Genomic DNA, 17170 nt, shown 5'->3' with positions numbered 1-17170 from the left:
TCCTCCAGTACCCTTGCAGTTGTTCCGCATGATTCAAAGCCCCTAAAAAGCCTATTTTTTTCTCTCTTGTGTTTGGGGAAAACGTTTCTTTTAGCCTCTGTCTGATACTCTTCATTTAGCCGCTGTCTCTTTAAGACTCCCCACTCCACAAATCCCCCTCCCTCTGATGGGTCAGCCGTATGGAGGCCTGACTAGGGTGGAGCTAAGGGCAGACCTTGGTGTTAGAGGCCTGCCACCACAAAGTGTCAAAAACCAGTTAGGAGATCCTCATGTGATGACCTCATCATTTCAGCAAGTCTCATGAAGATCTCATGAAGATCCCATGAGAATCTAATGTTCTTATGTTCTCATTTCATAGAACACAGTGTTTTGATCAGTTTACTTACAGGTTCTGGAATTTCTCCAACATATGAACATGTAGAGGTTTAAAAATCTGCAACACTCGGTCTGAACATCCAGCTTTAGTACTTTTGATCCATGTTTAACATATGGGAAAGCAGAATACCCAATCAGAGGGAAGGAAGTTTGTGGAGCAGAGAGCCTTAAAGAGACAGCAGCTTAAAGCAAGTGTCTAAATAAGTCCTTTCTAAAACATCAGTAAGAAAAAAAAAGTTTAATTTTGAGCCACGTCCTGTAAATCTATGGAAGCTGATTTAGGACACAATTCAAATAAAAATATAAACCTGAAAATGAAAATACAATGAAGCAAATACATTTTGCTTCAGGTGTGTGACACTATGCTGAACTGATTCTAATTATCCAGTACACTGGACATCATTTTTATGTTGGTCCAAGGGTGGGTTGGAAAATGAACATAGTCTCTTCCTTTTCTTTTGGATTATGTCATACATTGTGCATGTTAAAGTTAATAATCGAAAATAGAATTTCTTCATTACATTTTCATTTGAATTAGGTCCAGTTACCTCCAGTAATGTCCAGCAGACCATCCATTCATCCATTTTCTTCCGCTTATCCGGGGTCGGGTCGCGGGGGCAGCAGCCTAAGCAGGGAAGCCCACACTTCTTTCTCCCTAGCCACTTCGTCCAGCTCTTCCGGGGGGATCCCAAGACGTTCCCAGGCCAGCCGAGAGATGTAGTCTCTCCAGCGTGTCCTGGGTCTGCCCCGGGGTCTCCTCCCGGTGGAACGTGCCCTGAACACCTCACCAGGGAGGCGTCCAGGAGGCATCCTCATCAGATGCCCGAGCCACCTCATCTGGCTCCTCTCAACGCAGAGGAGCAGCGGCTCTACTCTGAGCTCCTCCCGGATAGCCGAGCTTCTCACCCTATCTCTAAGGGAGAGCCCGGCCACCCTACAGAGGAAGCTCATCACGGCCGCTTATACCTGCGATTTTGTTCTTTCGGTCACTACCCAAAGCTCATGACCATAGGTGAGAGTGGGAACGAAGATCGACCGGTAAACAGAGAGCTGAGCCTTATGGCTCAGCTCCCTCTTCACCATGACAGACCTGTGCAGAGTCCACATTACTGCAGACGCCGCACCGATCCGCCTGCTGATCTCTCGCTCCATCCTTCCCTCACTCGTGAACAAGACCCCACGATGCTTGAACTCCTCCACTTGGGGCAGGATCTCCTCCTCGACCCGGAGAGGGCACCCTTTTCCGGCTGAGGACCATGGACTCAGATTTGGAGGTGCTGATTCTCATCCCAGCCACTTCACACTGGGCTGCGAACCGATCCAGAGAGAGTTGAAGGTCAAGGCTTGGTGAAGCCAACAGGACCACATCATCTGCAAAAAGCAGTGATCCAATCCTGAGGTCACCAAACCGGACCCCCTCGACACCCTGGTTGCACCTAGAAATTCTGTACTTGAAAGTTATGAACAGAATCGGTGACAAAGGGCAGCCTTGGCGGAGTCCAACCCTCACTGGAAACGAGTCCGACTTACTGCCAGCAATGCGGACCAAGCTGTGGCACCGGTCGTACAGGGAGCTGACAGCTCGTAACAAGCAGTCCGACACCCCATACTCCCGAAGAACCCCCCACAGGACTCCGAGGGATATGGTCCAATGCCTTCTCCAAGTCCACAAAACACATGTGGACAGGTTGGGCAAACTCCCATGCACCCTCGAGGACCCTGCTGAGGGTATAGAGCTGGTCCACAGTTCCATGGCCAGGACGAAAACCACATTGCTCCTCCTGGATCCGAGGTTCGACTATCCTTCGGACTCTCCTCTCCAGTACCCCCGAATAGACCTTACCAGGGAGGCTGAGGAGTGTGATCCCCTTGTAGTTAGAACACACCCTCCTGTCCCCCTTCTTAAAAAGAGGGACCACCACCCCGGTCTGCCAATTCATAGGCACTGTCCGCGATGTCCATGTGATGTTGCAAAGTCGTGTCAGCCACGACAGGCCCACAACATCCAGGGCCTTGAGGAACTCTGGGCGGATCTCATCCACCCCCGGGGCCCTGCCACCGAGGAGCTTTTTAACCACCTCGGCCACCTCAAACCCAGAGATGAAGGAGCCCACCCCATCATTCCCAGACCCTGCTTCCTCTAAGGAAGGCGTGCTGGTGGGATTGAGGAGGTCTTCGAAGTATTCCTTCCACCGATCCACAACATCCTGAGTCGAGGTCAGCAGCGCACCGTCCCCACTGAGCACAGTGTTTACAGTGCACTGCTTCCCCCTCCTGAGATGCCAGATGGTGGTCCAGAACCTCTTCGAAGCTGTCCAGAAGTCGTTCTCCATAGCCTCACCTAACTCCTCCCATGTTCGGGTTTTTGCCTCGGCAACCGCTGAAGCTGCATTCCCCTTGGCCTGTCGATACCTGTCTGTCTGTCTGCGGCTCAGGAGTCCCACAAGCCAAAAAGGCCCAATAGGATTCCTTCAGCTGGATGGTATCCCTCACCACTGGTGTCCACCACTGGTGTCCACCAGCGGGTTCGGGTGTTGCCACCCTGACAGGCACCAACCACCTTACAGCCATAGCTCCGATTGGCTGCCTCAACAATGGAGGAACGGAACAAAGCCCATTTAGACTCAATGTCCCCTACCTCCCTGGAACACAGTTGAAGCTCTCCCGGAGGTGGGAGTTAAAGCTCTCTCTGACAGGAGACTCTGCCAGACATTCCCAGCAGACCCTCACAATACGTTTGGGTCTACCAGGTCTGACCGGCATCTTCCCCCACCATCGGAGCCAACTCACCACCAGGTGGTGATCTGTTGACAGCTCCGCCTCCCACTTTACCCGAGTGTCCAAGACATGCGGCCGCAAGTCCGACGACACGACTACAAAGTTGATCATCGAACTGCGACCTAGGGTGCCCTGGTGCCAGGTGCACATATAGACACCCTTATGCTCGAACATGGTGTTCATTATGGACAATCTGTGACGAAACACAGAAATCCAACAACAAAACACCACTCGGGTTCAGATCGGGGGGGCCGTTCCTTCCAATCACGCCCCTCCAGGTCTCACTGTCGATGCCAACGTGAGCGTTGAAGTCCCCCAGTAGGATAAGGGAATCCCCAGATGGAGTACTCTCAAGCACTCCTTCCAGGGACTCCAAAAAGGGTGGATACTCTGAACTGCTTTTGGACCATAGCCACAAACAACCGTTAGGATCCGTCCCCCCACCCGAAGGCAGAGGGAGGCTACCCTCTCGTCCACTGGGGTAAACTCCAACATACAGGCACCAAGCCGAGGGGCAATTAGTATCCCCACCTCTGCCCGCCGCCTCTCACCATCGGCAACTCCAGAGTGGAAGAGAATCCAACCCATCTCGAGAGGGCTGCTTCCGGAGCCCTTGCCATGTGTCGAGGTGACGCCGACTATGTCTAGCCCAAACTTCTCAACCTCGCGCACCAGCTCAGGCTCCTTCCCTGCCAGAGAGATGACATTCCATGTCCCTAGAGCTAGCTTCTGCAGCCGAGGATCAGTCCGCCAAGATCCCTGCCTTCGGCTGCTGCCCAACTCACACTGCACCCGACCCCTATGGCCCCTACTGCGGGTGGTAAGTCCACGGGAAGGGGGTCCCACAGGAAGGCTGTGCCTGGCCGGGCCCCATGGGAACAGGCCTGGCCACCAGGCACTTGCCATTGAGCCCCACTCCCAAGCCTGGCTCCTGGATGGGGCCCTGGTGACCCACGTCTGGGCAAGGAAAACCTGGCACAATTGTTATTACTCATCATTAGGGGTCTGTGTGAGCTACACTTTGTCTGGTCCCTCCCCTAGGACCTGTTTGCCATGAGAGACCCCACCAGGGGCATAAAGCCACCGACAACTTAGCTCTTAGGATCACTGGGAAACGCAAACCCCTCCACCACGGTAAGGTGGTAGCTCATGGCTGACCATTTATTAAAGTTAAGTTAATTCATTTTAAACTGAAAAATGTCTCATAAAGTGCATTCTTGAAGATGAAAATGATCATTGGACATTTGACTCTTCACTATGACTCAAGTAATGTGCCTATATTCTTAAAATAAAAAATGTATTTCCTGTATTGCATTTTTATGTTTGCATTATATTTGAATTACATCCTAAATTTCTTCCAAAGCTTCTCCAGGGGGGTATTGCACAAAAGTAGGATAAATACATCCAGGATAAATTTTTACAAAGATGGCGGCGCACAGTAGTGCAGCGGCTTCTCGCGCTCCTGGGTTTAAGCCCTCTTTTTGTACTTTCTGTGTCGATTTAAAGGCCAATTCTACCTGTCTCGTTTGTGTGAACAAGCGTACAAGGTACAGTCGAACTCAACTTTTTAAAATCAGGGACGGTTTGACCAGCATGACAACAATAACAACAGCGGACTCACACCGGCTCAGAGCCTTGCTGGGCAGACTGCAGCTCCTGAGGTCACCGGACTGGCGTAGTAGGGCACGCCGGACAGAGGGCAAGAGGAAGCGGTGTGCGCGGAAGCAGAAGAGGGGCAAACGGGGCGGCCTGTTGGTCAGGCTAAAGGCTAACGTCGGGAGACCACCTATCCCGTCCCTGTTCCTGTCCAATGTACGCTCTTTGGACAACAAGATGGACCTACTTCGTCTGAGGCTGGGGGTTTCACGTGAGATGAGGAATTGTGCGGTGCTTTGCCTCACGGAAACTTGGCTAAATGAGAACATGCCGGACCCAGCCTTCGAGATCGATGGCCGGCTTTTCTTCCGAGCAGACCGTAACCAGCTGTCGGGGAAAGCCCGCGGGGGTGGACTATGCGTCTACGTCAACAAAGGTTGGTGTACAAACTGCACTAAGGTGAACAGCCACTGCTCCGAGGCGATAGAGTATATGACTGTGAAATGCCGGCCACACTATCTGCCTCGGGAGTTTACGGCGGTGTTTGTTATGGCCGTTTACATCGCGCCGGGTGCTAATGCTACTGAAGTGCTTCGAGAGCTACACAACAACATCAGCTCGCTCCAGAACAAGCACCCGGAGGCTTTTTACGTGGTTGCGGGAGATTTCAACCACGTTAACCTGACAGACACTCTGCCTAAGTTTTACCAGCATGTCACCATACCAACACGGGGAAATAACACGCTGGACCGTGTTTACACAAACAAACGAGATGCATACAAAGCTGTCCCCCACCCCCATCTCGGCTTCTCCGACCACATCTCCATCATGCTGGTTCCTGCCTACCGTCCTCTGCTCAAACGTGACGCGCCAACGCAGAGGACCATCACCGTGTGGCCCAGCGATGCTGTCCCTGTGCTACAGGACTGTTTCCAGCGCACAGACTGGAGGGTTTTCAGGGACGCAGCTGTCCGTGAGGGAGAGGTGGACCTGGAGGACTATACATCTGCTGTCCTCTGTTACATCCACAAGTGTACCGAGGATGTCACCAGCACCCGGACAGTAACCAGCTACCCAAACCAGAAACCGTGGCTGAATGCAGAGGTCCGGTCCTTGCTGAAAGCCAGGGACACTGCGTTTGGGTCAGGTGACAGGGTGGCACTCAGGGCGGCAAGAAGGAAGCTGACTGCAGGAGTGAAGAGGGCCAAGTCCACATACGCCCAGAGGATACAGGGACACTTTGCATCCAACGATCAAAGAAGCATGTGGAGGGGCATAAAGTGCATTACAGACTATAACACCAAAGATGCTCAATGCCCCAGGGACCCCTCTCTGCCTGATGCTCTCAACAACTTCTACGCCCGCTTTGAGGACCCGGACACCCCCCTCAGCACCAGACTCACCCCCCCACCGGGTGAAGAGCCCCTCAGCGTGACCCCAGCAGAAGTGAGGAGTACCCCCCAGAGGATAAACCCACACAAAGCTACGGGTCCTGACAACATCCCGGGGCGGGTGCTGAAGGGCTGTGCACACCAGCTCACAGAGGTGCTGACGGACATCTTCAACACCTCTCTCCAGCAGGCGGCGGTCCCCACCTGCCTGAAGACCGCCACGATTATCCCCATCCCCAAGACCTCCACAGTGACTAACCTGAATGACTATCGGCCAGTAGCCCTCACTCCGATAGTCATGAAGTGCTTTGAGAGACTGGTCATGGCCCGTATCAAAGACTGCATCGACGTCACTGTGGACCCACACCAGTATGCATACAGGGAGAACCGATCCACAGAGGATGCCATATCTTCTGTGGTCCACACAGCTCTCACCCACCTAGAGAACAAGGACTCCTACGTCCGTCTGCTCTTTGTGGATTTCACATCAGCCTTCAACACCATCATTCCTCAGACACTGATCCACAAACTCAGTACTCTTGGACTGAGCTCCACCCTCTGCAACTGGGTCCTGGACTTCCTGTCGGACAGGCCGCAGTCTGTAAGGATCCACGACATCTCCTCCTCCCTCATCACCCTCAGCACTGGCTCTCCCCAGGGCTGTGTGCTGAGCCCCCTCCTGTTCACTCTGCTCACACACGATTGCTCAGCAAAAAACCCGAGCTGCCTGATCTTGAAGTTTGCGGACGACACAGCTGTGGTTGGACGCATTGCCAACAGTGACGAGTCCGACTACAGGCAGGAGGTGGAACACCTGGAGGGATGGTGCAGAGAAAACAACCTCTGCATCAACGTGAAGAAGACCAAGGAGATGATCGTGGACTTCAGAAGGGGCAGACACCTCCCCCTTCCTCCCCTGTACATCGGAGGGACAGCGGTGGAAGTGGCTTCCAGCTTCAGGTACCTGGGCGTCCACATAACAGACGATCTCACCTGGAGCAATAACACTTCCCGCCTCATCAGGAAGGCACACCAGCGCCTCTACTTCCTCAGGAGGCTGAGGCACGCCGGACTGGGGAGCTCAGTCCTGACATCCTTTTACAGGTGTGTGGTGGAGAGCGTCCTGTGCTCCTGCATCACTGTGTGGTACGGCAGCTGCACTGTGGCAGAGAAGAAGGCTCTGCAGAGGGTGGTGAAAGCTGCACAGAAAACTGTGGGGCGCAGCCTATCCACAACCTCAGACATTTACATCCACAGATGCTGGAAAAGGGCCTCCTGCATCATGAAGGACCCCACCCACCCCTCACACGAACTGTTTGCTCCTCTCCCCTCAGGCAGGAGGCTGCGGAGCATTAAGAGCAGGACCACCAGACTGAGGAACAGCTTCTTTCCAGAAGCTGTTAGACTGTTGAATTCTGGAGGACCCCTGTAGCCCCTGCCCCCCTATATACACACACACACACACACACACACACACACACACACCATTCCTCCCCTCCTTCTCCCCCCCCCTTCCTGACAACCATGCACGAACATTGCACAATTCTGTTTGCACAGAACTCTGCAGTACTTGCACTACTCTCCATTCCATTTGCACTAACTGCTGTAAATATTTCCGCTTCCAGTTGACAGTGTTGGAACCTTTTTATTGACAATGTCCATGTTTATTTTTATTTACTTTTATACAGTTGTTTATATATATATATATATATATATATATATATATATATATATATATATATATATATATATATATATATATATATATATATATATTTACTTGTATAGTGTGTTTTTATATTTTTATATTTATATAGTTTATTGGGGCTTATACCGGGACCGGGGAAACTAATTTCGTTTCACCTCATGTCTTTCATGTGTGAAATGACAATAAAGCTCCTTGAATCCTTGAATCCTTGAAATGAGCAGGCATGGCTTGAATAAGCCTAGTCGGCGCTTTCTCGGATTATTGGTTGCACGATTGCCAAGCCAGGATGAAAAGAAGCGGCTCAGTCAAGCCAGGTGTGGATCATTTGGATAAGTGCACGTTCTCAGCCTTCTTAAGAAGACCACGAGATCGATCACAGAATCACAGATTGAAAATGGAGCAAGGACGTGCATCTTTCTTCACGCAGGATGAACAGGCAATACTTCTTCAACTTAATAAAGAAGTAAAACATATAATTCACAAGAAAGGCAACACGAGTGTGGTAAAAAAGGAGAGAAAAAAAGCCTGGTAGTTATTAACGGACCGGCTTAATGCGTAAGTAGCGCTAACATGTACAATGAAGAAACTGTACTCCACACACTGTCATAATTACAGTTTAAGGATGCGGAGCTGATGTTCTTTCAAGTCCGCTAATCAATATTTGTGTTTTTCTTTAATGTGGCACATAGAAGTGCATGTTACTCAGGTTATTTGAAGTATAATTAAGTTCAAAGAAAACTTAAACTCTGTGTCCGTGTTATCCATTGAATCCAATGTTCTTATGTTGTGTTCTGTTTCATCCCTCATCTGTTGAAGAACAAACCTGTCTGGCCAGAAAAGAACCAGGCAGCAGGTGAAAACCAAATATAAAAATATTCTGCAGTCTGGTAAGTTACTTATGCGTAGCCCAAAGAGCAATTATCAAATGAAGTGATACATTTGTTGTCTGCTGAGAAAGAATTTCTGTACGATTTTAGCCGTGAAAAAAAGACACATCAAACCAGCACAGGGGGTGGTCCACCAAGCCAGGACCTGAGCCCAGCAGAGGAGCTGGCACTCCACTTAAATAAAGGGAGGCCAGTGATGGAGGGAATCCAGTGGGGGAACTGTGACAGATAGGGATATACATATTAAAGGGATAGTTCAGTTTTTTTGAAGTGGGGTTGTATGAGCTCTATGTGACCACTAAGGACATTAGATACAGTAGAAAGTTGTCTCCTCTCCCTCAGTAAGACACAAACTTTAATCGATGGTGACGAGGAAATAGACACTAACAGGGAGAGACGGAACCAAATTCAAAGGCTATTTTCTCTGCCTACAAGAACTAAAATCAAAAAGTAACACCACAGTTTAAGAGTATGATACATAAAATATTTTTTAGGTGCATTAAGTCTTCGGAACTATAAACATTTATCTGGACCTAACTAACTCATGTGTCCTTACGCGCAGCGCTAGTGCGCTCCGTCCCCCCTCCTCCTTTCAGCTGTAGGGAATGTAAACAAGCCATGCTTCGGGCACCGAATTCTTTTGTTTGTACTCTAAGGATTGTGAGGCAGCGTAGGAAATTCAAAATGAGTGACCATGACAGCGTCGATGAAGTTCCATTCACTTTGGAACCAAAAGGATACCTGTATGAACCGGAGAACACAGAAGAGGAGCTGCTACAGATGGAGACTAAAAGGAATACAGTGGAGACATCCACGGACACTGGACATCGATATGCTGAGTGTTACTGCTGCCACAACTGTTGTTGTTGTTGCTGCTGTTACAGGACACTCCAGAATTCAGAAGAGCAGGGAAATCTGTGTGATGAGTTATACAGACGGCTTGAGAGCCAGCAGTGTCCTCAGACAAATCCTGAAGAGTGTCGTGACAGCAGTAACACTCAGCATTCGTGGGCATTGAGTCACAGCTCAGACATTTACACCACTGAGTATTTCAGACTCTGTCTTGATGTCCTGTGTCTGCGGATGTTTCCTCTGTATTCCTTTCAGTTACATTCCCTACAGCTGGAAGGAGGAGGGGGGACAGAGCGCACTAGCGCTGCGCGTAAGGACACATGAGTTAGTTAGGTCCAGATAAATGTTTATATTTCCGAAGACTTAATGCACTTAAAAAATATTTTATGTATCGTACTCTTAAACTGTGGTATTACTTTTTGATTTGAGTTCTTGTAGGCAGAGAAAATAGCCTTTGAATCTGGTACGGTCTGTCCCTGTTAGCGCCTATTTCCTCGTCACCATCGATTAAAGTTTGTGTCTTACTGAGGGAGAGGAGACAACTTTCTACTGTATCTAATGTCCTTAGTGGTCACATAGAGCTCATACAACCCCACTTAAAAAAAACTGAACTACCCCTTTAACTAAACCTCTGACAGCAATTTGACAAGCTGTCTTTATTAGTATTGCAATATAACAGTAGGGCTGACAGTGAGACTGAATGAATGAATAGAAAGATTGTTTAAGTTAAAAAGTGGAGTCAGAATGATGTGGGACCCTTTCACTCCTAAAGGTGGAGTCCTAAAATAGGACAATTTTCCTATTTTCAGGAGACAGTTAATCAAAATTATATTCTGTTAGTTGTAGTCCATTTCAGTGGTGTGATATATTTATTTCTCCTTTGTTTCTCTTCTTTCTCATTTTGTAGGTTTAGGGTTGTTTTTTATTTTTTATTTCTTTTTTAAATCAGTTTGGTTTAGAACCAATTTCAGTAAGGCCTGTTTTTTTCCATTTTCTTTATAATTATTTTAAATCTTTTATTGTAGGACTTGTATTAATAAAGAAAGGATTCTCAACTTTCTGTGTTAAAAGTTATTTTTGTCTTCATATAATCTGTGCAAAGAAATAATACTAAACTAACTAATACTAACCAGCAAATGCAATGACTACAGTTGTAAGATTTGGGTGCAGGATGATTAAATGATGTAATGTGTAGAAAAAGCATGGAAATGCTGTAAACCACGCTCATTTCTTACATTACAGAGAGCAGAGCCAGCGCAGGATTAAGCTTAGCCTAACCTGGTAGTTAGCCTGGTCTGGAGCAGGCTAGCTGCAGAGAATAAATCACCATGGTAACTAGTCCGGGATAAACTTGACCAGCTTTTGTTCAACCGACTTGAGGCTAACTTCATCCAGGATAACCAATGTTTGCCAGCTTAATCCCTTATCCTGGTTTTGTGCAATACCCCTCTGGGGAACCAGAGGGACAAATATATGTATCCTTATAAACCAAAACAAAATACCCCTCCTTTAACATAAGGGTGACCAGCCTCTATCACAAAGTCCCAGCTAGTCAACTGATAAATATCAGCTACTTCAGATAGAAATAACTTTGTTTTTTTTTCTTTTTATAGTTGGTGTTTATTGACTGTTTTAATGTCTCAGGGTATGGATGAGAAGATCTGACTTCTGGTATGTTTCACATGCTCTCAGTAACAGCTGATGGTCATCCTTTAACTCAGCACCATGTTATTGGCTTGAACTGTTGTTTACCAGCTGCTCCAACGTAACCAGTGTCAAACCAAGCTGCAGACGTAGCACACATATCTGTAAAAGCTTTGATCTATAAAGCAGGACTCAGTAAGTGCATATAATTCCCCCACATCAATAATGTGACTGATAAATGCTGCGCTAAGCTCCATTTGTTTCCCTGCATCATAAATCATCACATTATGCTGCTGTATGGATCATTTTAACCAGCGTCTCTCTCTGTCTCTATCTGTGTGTGTGTGTGTGTGTGTGTGTGTGTGTGTGTGTGTGTGTGTGTGTGTGTGTGTGTGCGCTCTCACACATACCCGCTCTTATCAGGACTGCACTGCCTCCCCTATGCAGCATCGCCCAGGGTAACAGTCACAATGATTATAGGAGCAGGGTTGGAGGGTAATGAGATTAGAGTGGGGAAAAGAGTAGGAGGCTCGGTGGAGTTCAGAGGCATCATGGGAGCACAATGGTCCTTCCTGCATTTTCAGGGCTCCTCTCTTCTCTGTCTGGCCTTGAGACTCTCTGGTTTTGTACGGGCTCTCTCCAGAATAACCAAGCTGCTGGCAAAGAGCTGGGAGAGTTCAGTTCACTGTGTTATTGTCACAACGCAGGCTTCACACCTGATACATAAGCCAAATGTTACACCTTTGTCCACCATAATAATGTGAGTCAGTTTAAAACCAGTCAGATCCAACTTTCACTCAGTCTATCATTAATTCTTAGTTTGCCTTTAAGATATTAGTAACACTTTTAATCATAATAAACTGAAAATATGACACTTGATAAACGTTTGCTGTGAAATGTTTCTCTCATTCAGAATTCATTTTTACCAGGAAAGCTTTATGGAGATTTTAAACAGCCTCTTGGTTCAGGCCATGCGTTCCACTTCCTGTTAAAAGGCAAGTCACTGAATGGCCATGCTGCCTCGGACTTTGTTCAGTAGCTTTGTAGTTTTGTTGTTTAAGTCTTCGTACTAGTTATGAAACTCTGACGGAGGATAAGGGCATTTTCAAGAAATAAAAAAAGTAAATTCATGGAAATAAACTGATGAACTGTTGTTTTTCTCTATAGCAAGGGTAACAGGAGAGTAGCCACTATCTTAACAACAGTGGGGGGTGTGGAAAATCCTGTTAAGTTATACTTCAGTATAGGTTTCACAAATAAAGAATTATTTTATCTTTTAGCACATCAGCAGAACACTGGCAGAAGTACAAGGACCAGTGGGTTTTTTTACTGGTGCCAAAGGAAGCCTGGTTTCCCCAGGAGAATATTTCAGAAAAGAAAAAATGATTAGGAGCTTCACCACAACATGTAATATTCATTTTTGTCACTTCATTGCTAGGTGCCTCCCTGTTGGCTATGGCTGCCTTTTGCAGTAGCTCTCTCTTCTTTGTCCGTTTTATTGTAATTTTTTTTTTGTCTCTTTTTCCTAATCTTTGTACTTGGAGTGGACCATTACTTTTTGTGGCTCATTTGTTGGTCATGGATACCAAACTTTTTGTGGCTTCAGCGACATTTTTACTACTTTCTCCTGTGTCTCTCTGGAGATCCTGAATGTAACCATGGCTCCATTGTTTACATGTGAACTCAGCTGTTAGCAGCCTGTAGCATGTCAGTGCTAACTGGAGTAAGGCCTGATGTCTTCCCACAAGGTGAGGAGAAGGAGGTGAGGAAGACATGATGGTTCTCAGGTGGGAGCTAAGATGTGACAACAAGGACCCGTCCTTCCATCCATTGTTATTGGGAACGTAAGATCTATCTCCAAGATGGACAAACTAGCCATGCTAACCCAGCAACAGAGGGAATACCGGAGGGCAGAGTAGCATCATGCTATTCACAGACATGGCTAACAGAGGTAACATCAGACACCAACGCCACATTGGAAGAGCTTCGCTGCTGTCAGCTGCGCTGACCAGCTGGCTGGTGTGTTCACTTCAACCGGTCCCTGTCCCAATCCATCGTTCCACTGTGCTTGAAGTCCTCCACCATCGTCCCCCTGCCTAAGAAACAACACCTCTAGCCTCAATGACTACCGACCAGTAGCTCTCACTCCAGTGGTGATGAAGTGCTTTGAGAACTGGCACAGGGTCACATCACCTCACTCCTCCCTGAGAGTCTTGACCCCCACCAGTTTGCCTACAGGTCGAACAGATCAACAGAGGATGCTGTAGCCACAGCGCTCCACATGTCACTGTCCCACCTGGAGCAGCAGGGACCTACACACGCATGCTCTTTGTGGACTACAGCTCCGTATTTAACACCATCCTTCCTCTCAAACTGGTGGGTAAACTGGGAGACCTTGGACTTCCACACTCTATCTGCATGTGGATCTACAGCTTCCTGTCAGACCGCAGGCAGAAGGCGAGGGTGGGAGACCACACATCCGGGTTCGTCAACCTCAGCATCAGCTCCCCCCAGGGCTGCGTGCTGAGCCCTCTGCTCTACACTCTCTACACATCTGACTGTACCTCTGCACACCCCAGTAACACCATCATCAAGTTTGCCAACGACACCACACTATGCATACAGGGCTGAGGTGGAGCAGCTGACTGGGTGGTGCAGAGATAACAACCTGCTCCTCAGCACAGCTAAGACCAAGGAGCTGATCATCGACTTTCGTAGGACTAAAACAGACATTCCACCCCTACACATCAACAGGGAATGTGTGGAGAGGGTAGAGGACTTCTGCTTTCTGGGAGTCCACTTAGAGAAGGACCTGACCTGGACTGTGAAGACCTCTGAGCTACTGAAGAAGGCCCAGCAGAGACTTCACTTCCTGAGGGTGCTCAGGAAGAACAACATCCCCCAGAGACTGCTCGTGTCTTTCTACAGGTGCACCATCGAGAGCATCCTGGTGAACTGTTTATATAAAGTACACCAGCTGCACAGTGGCTCAGAGGACGTCACTACAAAGGATCATCAACACAGCTAAAAACATCACCGACTGCCCTCTCCTCACACTGGAAGAACTGCACCATTCCTGCTGCCTCCGAAAGGCAGAAAAAATAACCCAGGACTCCTCTCACCCCGGACACCACATGTTTAATCTGTTACCGTCAGGCAGGCGGTACAGGTCTATCACTGCAAGGACAAACCGGTTCAGAGACAGTTTCTACCCAACAGCAGTAAGGGTCCTGAACACAGGCTGAAATCATACCTCATGTGTGGTCATGTAATTACAATATAACAATTACCTCATGTCATCAATGCACCTGAACATGGCAGCTATTTTGCACTTTTAACTATTTTGCACTGACTGAAGGGCTCTTGCAATTTCGTTGCGCTGGTTGCAATGACAAATAAAGTTCTATTCTATTCTATTCTATTCTATTCTATTCTATTCTTCACCTGCTGTGAGCAGACAGGATCCAGGAGACAGAGACTGAACAGACTGCTGAAGAAGCTCAGTCCTGGACCCTGTGGAGGTGGAGGCTGGCTGAACTGGACAATGATGGACAAGCTGTCAACATCTATTTTTTTAGGGACCTTTTTGCACATTCTATACACTTTCTTGCTTTTGTTTACTTGATTGCTGCTGTGACTTCAATTTCGTTGTTCTTGTTACCATGACAATAAAGTTCTATTCTATTCTATTTCTTTGGTGTAAAACACTACATTAGCAAACTTTGTTGGAGCGTGAGGAGCAAACAGCACCCTGCTTGTTCCGGGCTCATTGTGCGTTAATGGGTCTCATGCCCTCTGCCCTGTCTGTCAGCTTAGAGGCCAGCTTCACCTTGCCTCACCTAGAGAAAAAAACAGCCCATATTAGCCAATCAGATTGAAGATTGGTTTATCATTAATGGTCAATGCATCATAAGAAAAACCTGAGGGAGGCCAGATCAGACCTGGCATCCAACTAATCACAAACTGTTACCAAGAAAAAAACCCACCCACACTGCAAGTGGCCCGCTGTGACAAGCTGAATCACTCAACAAAGTAGCTAGCAAATCACAGGGACAGGGACGGGGCCTTGAATGTATAATAAAAAAATGATTTTACAAAACTTCCATATGAGGATCAACTCAAAGTCAAACAGGGCGGTAAGCTTCGTTTAACTCAGGGGAGAGCTGAGGGAACAGCTTGTGTGAATGTGCACGAAAGCAATGAATACAGTTTTTCTTTAATATCTTTCTTGTAGGTTCTTGACTTTATTATTGTTGATTTATGACTTTTGATGTAAATTCACATTTATTTTTCTCACAAATTAACAACTTTATTCTTAAATTAATCTTCAATTTACAGCATTTATGACAAAGCTCTCTCAGATAATAACCTTAAACACACAAAAAAACTTTTCTTGCCTGTCTCTCTGGTTACAGAAGATGAAATCTGTCTTTGAACAGGTACACAGGATGAGAACTGTAGCTTCAACAGATCTATGAGTTTACTTAAAAAAGAATAGAGCATGTTAATATTACCCCAGAAATAACATTATCAAAGTGACTGAGTTTTCTTGAGAAACTGGTGAGTCACTGAAAGGTACTGTGTGACAGTGTCAACAAAAAAGAAAGTTTGATTAAATAAGGAAAATTTTGTTGTGATTAATGAAGTGAATGCAGTAAAATGAAAATAAATCCCTGTAAAAAAAAAAAAAAAAGTAAGATAGGACAGGGTACCTGGTTGTGTCCTGATTTGGTTTCTTGGTCAATAAAGAAAAGAAAAGAAAGGACGAAATTATAAAAGGAGGACGTGGCGTCAGGGAAGGGGCGGAGAGGCGTTTGAGAGGGAAAAAGGACAAAGAAACTGGCATGCCGGTGGAAAGGGCCGGGAAACCTAAGAAAAAGTAACAAACTGTCTGGGGAAAAGGTGTATTAATCTTAAAATAAGTCTCCCAGAGGTGCTTACTTACGCGTGCTTCTAAAGCCCTATGGATCTTGTGGATTATCGATTACCCGGGGGGGGTTGTTTTTTTTTCCAGTGTGGATTTTTTTTTATTCGTTACGGCATTCGTTCGGAAAATGGACACACAAACTGCTTGAAAGACATTTTGGGGGTTTGGAAAAGGACAATTGGGCTAATTTTCGTTGAAAGGGGACTTTTGCTTTATTTACAGACAGCAAAGACTGGGTTTGGGGTTTTTCTTAAAGAAATATTTGAGTTTGATTTCCATTATGCGCCAGGTGCGCAGGCGAGACATTATTTGGGTTTGATTAAAGGGAAAATTTTTATTTGATCTAAGCGCTGCTTCGTGTGAGTTCTTTGATTTCATTTTTTGACCTCTATTGTTTGGTCCATGTAGATGTGCCTTTTTGTGGGGATTTATCATTTTTCTAGAAGTTATCCCCTTGTGTGTTCAACGCCGACTCGTTAAGGGTTGGTTCGTTACAACTGGATCTGTTTGGTAATTGAACTGAAGCCCAACAGTGACAGCCTGTGGAAGCAAAGGTTGCTGTAAAGTCTTCAGTTTGTCAAAAAAAAAAACAAAAAAAGGATACATTAAGCAATAAAAACTGTAGCTCTGCGTGAAATCATTTTTGTCAGGTTAATGTGATTTTTTTTCCTCCCTTTTGTTTTCTCAGTGCTGAAAAGGACCAAGAAGAGTAAGAATGACCTCATCAACGCAGAGGAAGGAGAGGACCACTTCACTGACATCTCGTCTGTTGGTGAGGACACAGCACCTGACATTGTCACTCATCTCCACAGATCGTTGATACGATGATCGACTGATGATGAACGACTGATTAAAGCATGACTCACTGATTGTCAATGCTAAAATATCCAAAATGGATCAGAACCAGTTTCAGAACCAGTCTCAGATCAGATGTAATGAAAAATACAACAAAGGGGCAGCAACTCCAAGCTGGAAAGTATAATGATCAGGTAAAAAGACATCAAAATTATTA

General features: G+C 46.8%; 1 protein-coding gene across 1 annotated transcript in view; it reads left to right on the top strand.

Moving 5' to 3' along the window:
- Window positions 1–17170, top strand: part of cacna1ba (calcium channel, voltage-dependent, N type, alpha 1B subunit, a) — a 387106-nt gene that overhangs the window by 169160 nt on the left and 200776 nt on the right. Inside the window, exon 10 of the mRNA XM_074671044.1 lies at window positions 16847–16928. Coding sequence (XP_074527145.1) covers window positions 16847–16928 — 82 coding nt within the window. The remainder of the gene's footprint in view (window positions 1–16846; window positions 16929–17170) is intronic.

The sequence above is a fragment of the Halichoeres trimaculatus genome, unplaced genomic scaffold (genome assembly GCF_033239565.1).
Source record: "Halichoeres trimaculatus isolate MK-OKI-2021-1 unplaced genomic scaffold, fHalTri1.1 fHalTri1_scaffold_5, whole genome shotgun sequence".
Taxonomy (NCBI): Eukaryota; Metazoa; Chordata; class Actinopteri; order Labriformes; family Labridae; genus Halichoeres; species Halichoeres trimaculatus.
This window is presented reverse-complemented; position numbering and strand designations above follow the sequence as displayed.